The 15,324-nt window shown below is 31.8% G+C and overlaps 1 protein-coding gene and 1 long non-coding RNA gene across 2 annotated transcripts; both read left to right on the top strand.

Annotated features, from left to right (window-relative positions):
- The first annotated feature begins 6,529 nt into the window (after positions 1-6,529).
- Positions 6,530-13,388, top strand: LOC143081094 (uncharacterized). The gene is made up of 8 exons (XM_076257329.1): positions 6,530-6,655; positions 7,680-7,814; positions 9,931-10,002; positions 10,312-10,383; positions 10,518-10,577; positions 12,102-12,247; positions 13,077-13,178; positions 13,383-13,388. Exons 1-8 carry the CDS (start codon positions 6,544-6,546, stop codon positions 13,386-13,388), a joined length of 705 nt encoding a protein of 234 aa, XP_076113444.1. The 5' UTR covers positions 6,530-6,543.
- A 49-nt stretch (positions 13,389-13,437) lies between these two features.
- Positions 13,438-15,029, top strand: LOC143078463 (uncharacterized). The gene is made up of 2 exons (XR_012979234.1): positions 13,438-13,598; positions 14,633-15,029. It is a non-coding gene; the product is annotated as an uncharacterized LOC143078463 (long non-coding RNA).
- Positions 15,030-15,324: the final 295 nt, after the last annotated feature.

Below are 15,324 nucleotides of genomic sequence, written 5' to 3'. Positions count from 1 at the left end.
TATTGATTCACTTATAGGGTCTTTGCATCGGAATTAAACACATTTATTCTAAAACCAGTTGTTGGCATGATACGGGTTATGTTCTTCTCCTATATTTTATGATGGTTTAATATTAAACCCCTAACGTGAGGGATTGTGCTTGATATTCATATGATGAAGACATAATCTTTCATTTAGTTTAATTGAGGTCTGGAGCTGGCATGTCATTAACTGCTAGTAGTCCTTTATTTATTTATGAATTATTGTCATTTTGTTTAGTTTTTTTGTTACCTGTTCTGACATCGGTCTCGGACTTCTCATGCACAGAGTTTTACGGGGCATAATGTTTTGTGTTGTTTTGCTAGAGGTATAGGGGAGGGTTGAGATATCAAAAAGTATGTTTAACCCTGTCGCCTCTGGCCTTTGTTTGTTTTGTAAAATTTTTAATATTAGTTTCTTTTATATAATTTGGAGTTTATGTGACGTCCATTATCACTGAACCCGAACACATATTTATTTAGGGTCCAGCTGAAGGACGCCTCCGGGTGCGGGCTTTTCTCGCTGCATTGGAGACCCATTGTTGGCCTTAGGTTGTTGTCCTATCTATGGTCGGGTTGTACGGTCTTTGACACAGTTTCCATATCCATTCTCAATTTTATTGATACTGAACTGTTGTAACATTCAATCAGAGCATTGATATATTCCACCAGCATAGTTAACGGGACTCTTTTTCAATATTACTATAAGGTAGAGGTGTTTCTCTATGTAATGAAGTCGCCGGTGTTAAAGTCTGAAATGTGAACACGTTTTTCATATTCATCTTGTTTGGTTTTTAATGAATAATAGACTAATAAGCTATCAAAACATATGTATCATAAATCATTTTTTTTATACAGAACACAACAAAAATGAAACAAGATCCGAACGTCAAACAGATAACACTCCAGAAGACGCTGTGCACTATTGGGAAGCGGGGACCTTTAATGAACTCATGGAGAAAGAAGACGGAAACCCTTTTAGTAATATGTCTGCTATACAGACCTAGGAAGACACATGAACTTTAAATCGTTCTCTAAAGTTAGTGTTCGCCTGAATCTAAAGTTTTTATCTCCATATTTGTCTATATTCATTGCATCCTTAAACGCAAGTTTTGATTGGATGACGTCTGTCGTCAATTCTACAGTTGACGGTCGGAGTAATCTTAGCAATGCTTTATAACCGAAGTCGAAATCTCAGAAGATATTTCAAATGTTCATTGTGTACACGTTATTATCTTTGTATTCGAAATAGAAAACCAATAATGTTCAAAGAGATGCAATCGTGAATTTAAGAATAGGACCACAATTGTTCGTTATTAATCAGACATGTTTTAAAAATTTAATTTATACACAAGGCTTTCTTTTCCTCTACGTACAGAAAATCAGACGTCAAGTAACAAAATTTTCAAGTTAGCAATCTTCTTAGTAAATTTTCTAAAATCAGGATTCTAATTCTAAGTAACCCTTTATCAATAGGTTTCAGTTTATCTGTATTTAAAATAATTGTACTTTTTTTCTACTCCCGTTTCTGCTTGAAAAGGTAAGATTAGTTTTAACGCCCTTTTCGATGTGTTTGACCTTTTGAATTTGCCATCTGAAAAGGGACTTTCAGTATTGAAATTTTCTTGTATTATGGTATTTTTTTTAAATTTTACTTGATGTATTTTTTCCCTTTATTTTGATTCGATATACTTTTTTGGGTTCTTTATTGATATTGTTAATATTTTATCTGTAGTTTACCATTTTTTTATTAATTAGTATAATTTATCAAAACATCTGAGATTCGTTATCAAATAATGCTTGTGAACAGGTCTGTTTTCTTTTTTATTTATTATTCTGTATAACTTTTAAAAACATGGATCGTGTTAAAAAAATCCCTTGTTGCAAACTGAAAATTCAATAAAAGTTTCAAAAATTATAAAAGTAATCGGTTTTTGATTCACATTGATACTTCATGTTTAAATGTTTTAAAATTCTGCACATTGGTTTAAATATTCATAATTCAGTCTTAGTTTTTTTTATTGATTTCATCATCCCTCATGACATACAGCATATTTCAATTTAAATATATCTTGGTTATATTTCAGATAGTTCTATTGACAACGAAATTGATAACAATGACTACGACTTTGAAAGTTAGCGTATTAGTAAGTATAAAGCACGTATAGATGTACAAACATTCAAACGCCAGTGATCAATTAGACTGATTTGGATAAATATATGTCTTTTTTTGGCACTGCATAATATCCTGAGATAATTCTCAGTTATTTGCGCTGTTTGGTTGCTGTATCGTTGATATATAATGATAACAAATGTTATCGTGCACCACTCCATGAAACAAATTATGAATACAAATAAAAAAGGCTGGTATCTCTGTTCATTTTTTTTATTATTGAAGAAACATTCAAAATTATGTTTCACCTTAACAACAACGATAACTGTTGTTGTAGTGGTTATCATTAATATGGAGAAAAAACATAGAAAATTTGCTGTGAGAAAATGAGACAACAACACAAAACCCAAAGGAAATATGCAACTATCACAAGTCAGGAGCCAGCCTCTGGCCTTTGTTAGTCTTGTATGATTTTTAATTTCAGTTTATTGTGTATAATTCGGAGTTTAGTATGACGTCCATTATAACTTTACTAGTGTACATATATTTTAAGGGGCCAGCTGAAGGACGCCTACGGGTTCGGAAGTTTTTCGCTACAATGAAGACCCATTGGTGGCCTTCGGCTGTTGTCTGCTCTATGGTCGGGTTAACGTTGTTGTCGCTTTGACACATTCCCCATTTTCTTTCTCAATTTTATGGAAACCTTCAAAGTCTTCAACAGTAGAAATGTTTCAATGCAGTATATTAAGCTTTAGAACTGTTGGAGTCTAATAAGGTGAGAATAAATAAAACCAAAATTATCAAGATAGCACCAAGTGTCCTTTTATTCTACCATTACCAAGAATCGTTCAAACTCAAATTTCTAAAAACCAAAGGTGTATAAAAACACAACTACGTGAGGAGCTATCTGAAAATATGTTACCTGCTGATATGAACTCAGTTCGGCCTACTTTCCGTGGCTATACGGGAAGAGATGGTTTCTGAATTCAACATCACCATGAAACTGAGAGCGCTCAGATACAAACATATGGAAGTCAAGGATGCATAATGCAACATGTCAGGAACACCCGATCTTTTTCTCATTTTATATGTGTTCTTTCCCGTCACGCATAAATGAAACTTCACGGTTCATTTTATTTGTATTGTCATGCAAAGGGAATAATTTATGTAAAAGCAAATTGAGAGGGATACAAAACTAAACAGAGAACTCATTAGAAAATAAATAGTTATCGATTTAGTTCTAAACGGACATTGGTTGAACAAAGTTGAATATTCAACGAGTTCAACTTATACATAAACAATTTATGTGGTAAAAACATAAAAAAAAAATTCTTTCTTGCAAAGTGAACCCAGTTGTGTTGGCTGGATATACATATATTCTGTACAATTATAATTGTTAAACCTAATACATTATTTATCCATTGCAGACAACTACCGAGATCCATTTGCTAACCAAACTACTGCCAGTTTTATTCTACGTCAAATAAAATTTTGGGAAGGAAGCGTCCAGTAATACTTCCGCTGTACCAGTAGGACCTACTCCACCACCACAACCACCACCCCCTCCCAATCCGCCAACTTAATCAGAACTTTGTCATTTTGAGCTTTGTCATGTCGACAAAATATGCATTTTGTGATATAAGTAAATTGAAGTAAACAAAATTAGTTTATCCTGTTGCTTCTGTATTTCTTTGTAAAACAATTAAGCAATAAAGCTACTTATCGTATTAGTCAAACATTGAAAAAAACACGTTTAATAATTTCTTGCGTCCGAAGCGCTTTTCTGGATTTACCTTCATCAGGAACGCTCAAAGCCAAACATTTGAAATCCGAAGATTTATAAGTACCGAAACCGTTGGAGAGCTATATATCAAATATACTCAAAATAAAAAGCCAAATTCGTCTGTATTTTGTAAATATTTAGTAAATTGTTCTGTACATGTATTTCTATATATGTGTTTCATTCATAGCATTCAATATTTGCACTTGCTGATATAATTTGTATTCATATTAAGGAGAACTATAACAGAATACAACCGAAGCTCTGTAAAAACAACTTGATACAGCTATAAACGACTTAACACTAGGATCTATGACAAACGCAATTGTTAACTTTATACCATGTGACGTGGATGGAGAGTTCTAATTGGCACTCATACAAAATATTCTTATTTATACAATTTTCGTTTCCCTATTATCAACTACTTTAATAGTACACTTTAATACTATTAACATATCTCAATTTATACATTACGTGCGCATATGGTAACATTATAGGAATTTATTAACATGAGTGTGATCATAACGCTAAACTTGCTACAGCATATGGTATGGGGAATAACTACTGAATCAACACTACGCGATCACTATTAATAATTTGTTGACTGATACGATATGTCTTTTTCTCAACCTATAAGAGCATGATTTCGCGATATCGTATATTAACGAGGCCAGGAAAGGCGTCTCTCTTGTAATTGTTTTTTTTAGCTATATGTATATATAGTGTCTTATTTCGTATCGTCCCATTTAAAGAAGTGTGAAATTGCATAGCGGGTGGAGCATTAAGAGCAGGAGACACCTACCCTATCGACGCACCCGATCCCTCTCCATTTGGAGGTCAAAAGATATCATCCGGTCTTTTCACTTTATGTGTATATTCAAAATGTATTTACGATATATTAACATCGGTTGACTGCTGTTTCGTCCTGTTTCAACAAATTAGCAAACAAATATTTGCTTGAAAAAAGAGTTTTGTTCTTTAATGTTAAGATGACGACTCTACTTATTAAAATATAATTCATAGTTTTACAATCTAATATTTACAATTTAAACCAGTACAATTCCACAAGATTTATCTATGAACAGCAACACTTATCAGTTCCATCAGTCTTAGAAAAAAGTAAAATCACAAAAATACTGAACTCATAGGAAAATCAAATCGGAAAGTCCCTAATCATGGCAAAATTCAAATGACAAAACACATAAAAACGAATGGATAACAACTGTCATATTCCTGACTTGGTACAGGCATTTTCAAATGTAGAAAATGGTGAAAGGACAATTGTTACGGTTCGTATTTAGATAACGGTAACAGCAGTACTACGCTTTCAATAGTCATAAATCGATTAAGCGAACACAAATGTGGATCACAAACCAAAACCGAGAGAAACACATCAACTTTAAGAGGGAGACAACTGAACATCAGAATCAGTTAACTGCAACAAAACCATGCGTAAGCATACATAGAAACGGACTATTTGATTAAAACTACCATTTTCCTGACTTGGTACAGGACATCTTAAGAAAACAACAGTTTTGAGTCCGTTTCTATGTATGTTGGCGTTTGTTTTTTTGTAAAATGTACATACAGAATACAAAGGAAAGAACGGATAAATCCGAGAGATATCAGCTCAACGGACACTCGCAAAACACTAAAGCAGATGAAAAAAAAAAATATACGAATTTATGGTAATTATTCAAAAACATACAGTAAAAAAGTCAATATTGCAATATGGTTACCATGGTTTTATTTGATACACAGTGTAATGTAATGCTTTAAAATGTATTTATAGAATTAAAATACTCAATCGGATTTTTCAAATTACTATCCTTAAAATATCGTGATAATATTAGTATCTGTCTTTGTATTGTTTTTTGAATCAATATATACAAATGTGAAATCCCAATCCACTATAAATAAATATGTTTAAACTAAATGTGAAATAACTCTCAGTCTGTAACCATTAAATAGAAAAATGACCTAAAACCAATCGAAAATATTAAACATGGCAATTACAAAGAATGTTTATATTTCCGTTATTACACTTGTATAAATATACAAAATGTTGTTACTATTTTACTTTGAAAAGATCGTGTAACTCCATGCTACTTTAAAAGGACATACATAAATTACAAAATGTATTTAAACAAAGCTTGCTAAAAAATATATTCGAAAAATCGTATCAAATTTTGTTCATGGATTAAATGTGTTCTTTGCAAATCACGACCCAAACATTTTTCGTTCATTATTTTGAGCATTAATAAGGCCGTTAGTTTTCTCGTTTGAATTGATATACATTTGTCATTTCGTGGCCTTTTATAGCTGACTATGCGGTATGGGCTTTACACATTGACCACATTGCTGAGGCCGCATGGTGACCTATAGTTGTCAAATGGGGACTTGATCATTGTCAAAGGCCGTAAGGTGACATATAGTTTTTAATTTCTGTGTCATTTGGCCTCTTTGGCAAACATACAACATGTTCTTTTTTATATACAAATTTATTTTTCAAACTTTTATGCCGTTTTGTTATTCCAACAAGAAACATAATATGCAAATATACATTTCAAGTCACACCATGAAGCAATTTGTATTTCAAAACTGCGAATAAACGTTATATTGATGTGTACGGGATGATTCTCTTCAGAATGTCAACTGTAACTACCAGGATGCCGATCTTGCTCAGTTTCTATTTTCTGGTCGTTTTGTTATTTGTCGATGGTGCTGAAAAAGATGATATCAAAGGTAAGGAGTTACGTAGTATTTGATTATTCGAGAGAAAATAACAGGAATTTAGTACAAAATCAATGATTCAACAATAATAATTCTAGGTTTGTATAAAAACTCACTTTTTATCTAACTTTTGATTACCGATTTCTTGATTTTTTGATGTTTTGATACATTTTTTTTACTTATGTGATGATTACATATAATACATAAAAACATTTATTCTATTTTTGATACAATTTTTTTTCGAATATAACCTGATGAGTTTTTGGTGGGGTTCGTGTTGTTTATTCTTTAGTTTTCTATGTTGTGTCGTGTGTATTATTGTTTTTCTGTTTGTCTATTTTTATTTTTAGCCATGGCGTTGTCAGTTTGTTTTAGATTTATGAGTTTGACTGTCCCTTTGGTATCTTTCGTCCCTCTTTTATTGGCATGACACGGGTTATGTTCTTCTCATATATTTTATGATAGTATGATACTAAACCCCTAACGGGAGGGATTGTGCCTGATATTCATATGATGAAGACATAATCTTTCAATCAGTTTAATTGAGGTCTGGAGCTGGCATGTCAGTTAACTGCTAGTAGTCTGTTGTTATTTATGTATTATTGTCATTTTATTTATATTCTTTTGTTACATCTTTTGACATCGGACTCGGACTTCTCTTGAACTGAATTTTAATGTGCGTATTGTTATGCGTTTACTTTTCTACATTGGCTAGAGGTATAGGGGGAGGGTTGAGATCTCATAAACATGTTTAACCCCGCCGCAATTTTGCGCCTGTCCCAAGTCAGAAGACTCTGGCCTTTGTTAGTCTTGACACATTCCCCATTTCCTTTCTCATTTTATCTCTTTTCGCCGATGGTTATATGAACGGATTTGTAATTATTGCATTAATCACACGACTGGAGTGACATGTCGACTAACGGAGTACCCATGTTGTGTTTTGGTGTATTCGTATTGCTGTGTCTTTATGTTTCTTTTCAGTGTTTTATTGATTTGTTTTAATGTCCCTTGTTCATTTTTCGCCGATTTTTTCCAGACGCAAATGCCAATCGTAGAGAAGTATACGACGAAAAAATTGATAGTTGGAGATTTGTAGAAGATTTGAAAAATCATAAGCGAGAATCTTCAGACGTTGACACGACAGTTGATGATTTAATGCATTCATTACAAGGTAATTCATTAATTCGTTTTTTTCTTCAAATTTCTAATAATTAGGATTATACATTTTGTTAGGCATTTTATCTTCTTATCGTAATTGTGCCTATCGAAAACTGAATAGTAGGTTTTGTCCTTTATGTTTTTCTTTTTATTTGATCGATTTTTATTAGTTTAGACGCTCTCGATTTAGATTGTATTCACGACAGTTTAAAATCACCTTAACTTTTATTGTGTTAGTCTATCCATATGTGTGTCTAATATTCCTGTGGACCTACTGAACAGAGTAAGTTTAAAAGTTTCTTTCAACAGTAATTATTCCATATACATATGAATATTTAATTATCTAATTGAATGTTGGTTCCTTGAATTTCAAGGGCAACTGTTACATAGAAATAAGAAGATGTGGTATGAGTGCCAATGAGACAACTCTCCATCCAAGTCACAATGTATAAAAAGTAAACATTTACAGGTCAAAGTACGGCCTTCAACACTGAGCCTTGGCTTACACAGAAAAGCAAGCAATAAATGGCCCCAAAACATGCATTTCTATGACGAGACAAAAAAAAACTGTAGCTAGGTCTTGTAATAGAGGCTGCCCAGGAAGAAGGTTTGGTATATTATTGGATAAGGACAGAAAGTTAACCTTGCAATAGGTCATTTATAAAGAGTCGTTTCAAGGGTTCTTAATGTACAAAGAACTTAGTACTCTCATTTCACGAAGAATCGGATTTAACTTATCTATTCTGACTGGACGCGACTGCGAACTTGTACATCCCTCACAGCCGAGCGGACACCCACATCGGTGAGGATTTTACTGTCAATAGGATTACGTCCGATGAATCAGATATATAATCCCCAGTCAACCCTAAGGAATGAAAATTTATTTTATTTTAGACTTAATTTGAATAAAATAAGTCCAAATTGCAGCATAATTTTTTAGATCCAACGCGTACTAGTAACATTAGTTGTGTGTTACAATAAATAAGCAAATCATTTGAAATGCATGGAATGTATATCCTCATGAATAGCTGATTCCTTGTTTTGGTTAGGCTATTATTGTATTATTGAAGTCAATTTCACGTATGAGGGCTCTTCAACATTTGTATTTAGCTTTCAATTTCCAGCTGCAATTACCTTGCCCAGTACTAAGTGATAAATCTTGTTGAAATGCATGTCTGTTACTGCAGGTGGAATGATAGCTCTAAACTCAGTCATTTTATGAAAGAATGCTAATTCAGATATTAATTGTTTTAATGCATTTTCATAAAGCAGATAGGTAGTCATCCTCGTGTATAGCTTTGGTTCTCAATTTAGATTGTACTTTTGATCTTTTCGGTTAAATCAGTCCTTACATGTGAATTATAGTTAGGATTTTCAAATATTGTGACTTCGAGCCTTAGTGCATATAATCTATTCGTGGCAGTGCACATCGACTGAAACACAAGTCTTACTGGTTAAATATTTTGGTATAAATCCTGTGTATCCACATTTCTGAGACTAGTGCGGTTTTACCAATACTCCCAGATGACGTTCAAATTCCATGAAGGTGATATGTACAAAATTTAGTCCTGGTATCTATGAAATGTTTATTTACAACCACTGGGTCGATGCCACTGCTGGTGGAGATTTATTTCCCCGATGGTATCTCCAGCCCAGTAGTCAGCACTTTTTGTGCTGACATGAATTATCATTGATATGGTTATATTTATAAAGTAACTGTTTATAAATTTTGAATTTTTGAAAAACTAATGCTTTTTTTTTTTACCTCAGGGATAGATTACCTTAACTGTATTTGGCAAAACTTTTAGGATTTTGGTCCTTAATGCTCTACAACTTCGTACTTTATTCGGCCTTTTCAACTTTTTTTATTCGAGCGTCACTTATGAGTCTTTTCTAGACAAAACGCGAGTCTGGTGTATATACAAAATTTAGTCCTGGTATCTATATATATGCGCAAACGGTTTCACTGAAATGTCTATTGTTTACTTTTGAATTTTCCTCGGAGTTCAGTATTTTTGTGATTTACTTTTTGTTTCCTTTCCTAATCTTTATTTTGTTTATTGATATATATGTGCATGTGACATCATATTTAAATAAGAGTATAGTTTTACTATTCATAATTTTTTTAGGAATATGCTTTTTCGAAAAACCTAAGCAATCAGCGAAGCAATTGTTAAAAGACACCCAATCCATACTGAAAAGTGAGTATACTAAATAGCCTCTTCACATTGTTTAAAACTAAAAAGAACAGATTAATGATTTTGCATCACGGATTGCAATTAGCTCTGTAAAGTATGTAATAATGTTTTTTTTTTAAATCGCGTTAAATGAAATGTTATTGTAATTGAAATAGATTGACTATAAACAAATATCGAAAAAAAACTGTGTGAAACCTATTTGAAAGCAAGAATTACGTTGTTCTATTAAGATACAAAATTTCCGACATTCAATGCTAGACTTGATATACAATATGGTAAAGTCCGTTTAATTTATAATTTCTTGTATTGTAGATATTGATGTGTACAGAGATATAGTTAAACTTAACATACAACTAAGAAATAAGTTGAAATGGATAGTTGAAGGCAAGTATTTCTTGAAATATATCATTATAATATTGATAATTACGTAACGTTAATCGAAAAATCTCGACATAATTGAGAACACAAATAAGAATTCAAGGAAAGGGAATACGTGATAATTTGATAATATATTTCAGGTAGCAAAGGTACGATAGAAGTTTCGAGAGTAATAAAAATGGTGAAAAATGATGTTCAGGGTAAGTTAATTTATTTTTTATAAATATTGCCCCATTCATTGACAGAATATTGTTATTAAACATGACGTTTTGTCATGTTGTGTCCCCTTCCAAATAGTATGATCTGTTTCTGGTATCCGTTTTCAAACTAAAATATTGAATTTGAAAGGTTGTGACAATCTAACGATTGTCTGCAATAATTTTTGAGTATTTCCTTTAACTTGACCGCTTGATTAAATCAAAAACACATTTGAAATGGATAAATTATCATTAATGTCAATGTTTCGTATAATATATAGGAGAAGAACAATAAACGTTACATTTATAAATGATTAATTTTGGTCTTGCGATTGATATGAATATTTCTAATGATATAAGAAAAAAAAAACCATTGCATCGATACATATTTATCAGCCATCCCGTTATTTATATTACTTCGCAAGGTGTTTAACGTCCCTTCGTTATCTTGAAAGGAAAACAAATTTAATTTTAGTAAATGCATATCGGATTATAAATCATGTAGACACATAGGTATTCAAAGAAAAATCGAAAAAGGCTTTCGTCGAAAATTGTGTACCTTTCTTGCGCATTTTATTTCATTATAAAAAAAAGAGTTAATTTTTCGTATTTGCGTTTTCCATGCTACAATGTATGCAACATTTTTGCAACAAAACATAATCTGATGGCTCAAAGCCATTTCCTAATGAATTTTACAGTTTGTTCTAATGTTGTTTTGTTAAATCATTAATTGTCAGTGATTAGGGAAGGTTTGAGCGCTCATGCACATGTTAAACCCCGCTACATATTTTTGTCGTTTACTAATATCGTTTGTCATAAATTAAGCTGTTGGTTATTCGTTTGAATTATTTCACATTTTGTCATGTCAAATCCTTATAAAGTTGACTAAACGGTTTGGATTTCGCTATTGTTCAAGAGTGTTCGGTGAACTGTCATTACTTTTATATCTCATTTTCTGTATATAACCACATTTCCTTTTCTTATAAAGTCATCTAACTTTTCATTTATATCTTTCAAAGTTAGTTTTGAAATTCATAACTAGTATAAAGAATTTGACATGTTGAAAGAGTAATTTTGTTTCTCAACTTCATTTACATTTTAAATCGTATTTGTTGTGAGCGCTTCATTTTGTAAATCATAAACGTTTTAGGCTGCGTATAAACCAGTGTCCCAATCTTTTTCCAATAAGTTGATTACTTGGCTATTGGTTCTGTCTTGTGTTATAAACTGGGACTCCTCCTTTAAGCACTAAGCACTGTTATCATTATATAACAAGTCTTTATACATTTGCTATATTCTGTCCAGTAAAAGTTCACCTGTTTATATTTTTATTTGTGTCATCTTGGTGGTGCTATACATGATAGTTTTTATATTCATTGTTGAGAAACATCTCAGACGTGTCTTTTGTGGTAAGGTTATGTTTCTTGTGTTTGTATGCTCTCTGTTTGTTCTTGATTTAGTTAGGGAAGCGGGAGTTGAAGAAATAGCTTAAGACTTGAATAAATATTTCACGATTAATAATTATAGGTATTTGTAAGCCTTTAGAGACACCTCGCGACTGTGCTGAGTTGAAAAAGAAACACAAGAAAAGCGGTGTGTACACTATATACCCATACAGTGCTACAGCTATGAAAGTCTATTGTAACATGGATGACTACAATGGAGGTTGGACGGTAGGTCTAACATTATGAATAGGAAGTATTTACTTTCCGGGAACTAGATTGCTCTTTTGTGTTCATTTTTTGTACCCCTACATAGGTCAATATATCTGAATACTGTGATTGGACAAGACAGTATCTACTAAAAATATATTGCAAGTTTACGGATGAATCAGGTGCAGAAAGATATAAATAATCATATATATCGGACAAAAAAGAACTTTTGCGAATTTCGTGATAAGAGACAATAAAGCACTAGTTGCCTTACAATGCAATACAAATGCAAAGACAGCCGAAATAGAAGACGGTAATAATGCAAATTCATATTTATTTCTCAAAATTATGATGAAAACTTCTGTGGATGTCGGTTCTGGGTCAGTGTTAGAAAGTGGTGAAATTCATAAAAGGTTATCATTATCTCTTTGTCTTCTATGGCCATGGAAATAAGACAGTTCTACCTAAGTTGAGTTCGGTCAAATGTTTAATTATTAGGGTCATTATGCACACTAAAGCTTTAAAACACCTTTTCCATATGTAATCGAAATGAATACAGACAATAAAGGCTTTTCACGGATTTTAGAAATTGTCCTTATAATATTTTCTATAATGAAAAGTGTTTTTATGAAATATAATGAAAACCAGATCAGAAACAGGATGATTAATTTGTAGTACACGATCTGACGTTGTAAATTAATTGAAACAGTCCCTACTTTAAAATGCACATGTCATCATTATTGTATACGCTCATATCATACCTACGACTCTACAGGGAATTTCATTCATTTCAATTCATTGTCTTAGTATTAACATGCATTGATGCATCTTTCTTTCGATTTTTTGAAAGGTATTACAAAGAAGACAGGATAAAACTGATTTTTACAGAACATGGGCAGAGTATAAAAAAGGTTTTGGGAATGTCGAAAAAAGCTTTTGGCTATGTAATTGTGTATTTAAATGCATTCAACTTTTGATTGTTTTGTCGTATTTGGGTTTTCATTTGCTGCAGATAAAATACACATACATTATTCAATTTTCTGTTAAATGTTAAAAGCTCTCAAAATATTTAACATCTTGTTTAAAGTTTCCATAATTATGCAAATTAAGATATCTTTAACAAGTTACTCTTTAATTTATTCTAAACAAATAATAGGAATAATAATCCATTAAAATGGTTTAACGTATAATTTATTCACTTTGACAGGAAATGACAACATACATGTGTTGACCACAAGTGGGAGGTATGAGTTACGAATAGATTTAAGTGACTGGACAGGGAACAAATGGTACGCCATCTACAAGACATTCTCGGTAGGGAATGAAGCTTCAAAGTATAAACTGAATGTCGGAGGATACAGTGGAAATGCAAGTAGGTTTATTAATATTTAACTAAAAATGAAAGATCTTAATATCAAATTCATCTCAAAAATACTGAACTCCGAGGAAAATTCAATTGGTAAGTCCCTAACTCATGGCAAAATCAAATGACAAAACACATAAAAAAGGATTGAAAAAAATATAGGTCACCCATGAGTAAAAAAAAGAATTTCAATTTTAATGCCCCTAAAATGGCATTTTTGAACCAAAAGGAGATAATTTGGAGCTTATTCAATGATACATATATACATAAGTATTACCAATGTTATTTCAACTGATCGGGCGGAGCTTACGTTTTAATTTGCACAAGGACAGTCTATTTGAAGATGTACGTGATAAGGATGATTGCCGTTATAATTATCACTGATTTCTAATCACCTATCAGTGTCATCAAAGGAATTTACAAAATAATTACTGGACACTCCATTGATGAGTTTATCCTAAAACACTTATCTATAGATGGACTGGTTTATTATGAGCGGACCGGTTAAACTCCGCCCAGTCAAGTGAAATAAATCAAGTAATACATACATTTTAAAATTCATCTCGGGCCAAAACGAATTGATTTGTTTAAATGATTTTTGTACCATATGAAAAAGTAACAACTCATAAAGTAATAAATAAAGTTTGTAATGAAAGAAAAATGTTAATTTTTTTTCAGACATTTTTATACCCTCCTTAAGAGTTATACCGAACTACTGTCAATTTAAAACGAAATATTACGATGTTTTTATGGAAAAAAAATCCATGATTTTTATCGATTTGTCAAGGATAGTTACAATAAACTTACAGACATTTTATGAACTTTTGCGGATTGTTTCTATTTTTTAATTACAATAAAGTGACCGATGTCGAGGGTTTGAAAGGATATTTTAGGTCTAATTGTTTAAAGAAGGATTAAATGCAGTTTAAAAGAACAAAGAAAAAAACAAGATTTATCTAATTAGACCAAATTAAAACATAAAATATCATTTCAAGTAGATAATGTATTTTATGGTTATTGTCATTGTATTTATGTAATTACAGAGGATGGTTTGGGGCGGCATAACGGAATGAACTTTTCTACCAAAGATCAAGATAATGATAAAGATTCAAAAAGTGACTGTGCAGAGTTAGCTAAAGGAGGGTGGTGGTATACAAGCTGTCATTATTCTAACTTGAATGGGGTATACAAGACAGGAAAAACAAATCACTGGGATGTTGTCAGTTGGAATCTGATAAAGGGTAGCAGCTATTCTATGAAGTTTGCTCGTATGATGATCAGAAGGTTTTAAAATCATCTTTGAGTGCTGCAAAATATATGGGAACTAATTCAGACATATAGATATCGTGAATTTTGTTTTAAAAATTGTTTCAGAAGTTTCAAAACTGACCTAGTTATGTAAAAAAAATTACTTTTCAAAATTAAAATATATGAACATTCTTAGAGTTTTAATATAACTATGCTCAGAGAATTTAAAATGAATTAATGACACATCTTACATGGAGTTAAAAAAAAATTAAAAACACAAATAAGAAAATATTGTACGATTTCAACTGAGACAGCCTTCTGACAATGGCACAAAAATTGGCAACTATAGGTCATCGTACGTCCTTCAACAACAAAAAGGAACCCATACTGCATATCAAGTTGTAAAAGGATTTGACATGACAAGGGCGAAATATTTAAAAAGAGAAATATAACGGCCTGATTAATGTACAGAAAATAAACGAATTTT

Source organism: Mytilus galloprovincialis, chromosome 6, assembly GCF_965363235.1.
Source record: "Mytilus galloprovincialis chromosome 6, xbMytGall1.hap1.1, whole genome shotgun sequence".
Taxonomy (NCBI): domain Eukaryota; kingdom Metazoa; phylum Mollusca; class Bivalvia; order Mytilida; family Mytilidae; genus Mytilus; species Mytilus galloprovincialis.
Note: the sequence above shows the minus strand (reverse complement) of the source record. Positions and strands in the feature narration are given on the sequence as shown.

Excerpts from the sequence above, each read along its gene's own strand:
- LOC143081094 (XM_076257329.1), top strand. The coding sequence starts at position 6,544 with ATGATTCTCTTCAGAATGTCAACTGTAACTACCAGGATGCCGATCTTG. Across the intron at positions 6,656-7,679 it reads TGAAAAAGATGATATCAAAG|ACGCAAATGCCAATCGTAGA; the intron begins GTAAGGAGTTAC and ends GATTTTTTCCAG. Across the intron at positions 7,815-9,930 it reads TTTAATGCATTCATTACAAG|GAATATGCTTTTTCGAAAAA; the intron begins GTAATTCATTAA and ends TAATTTTTTTAG.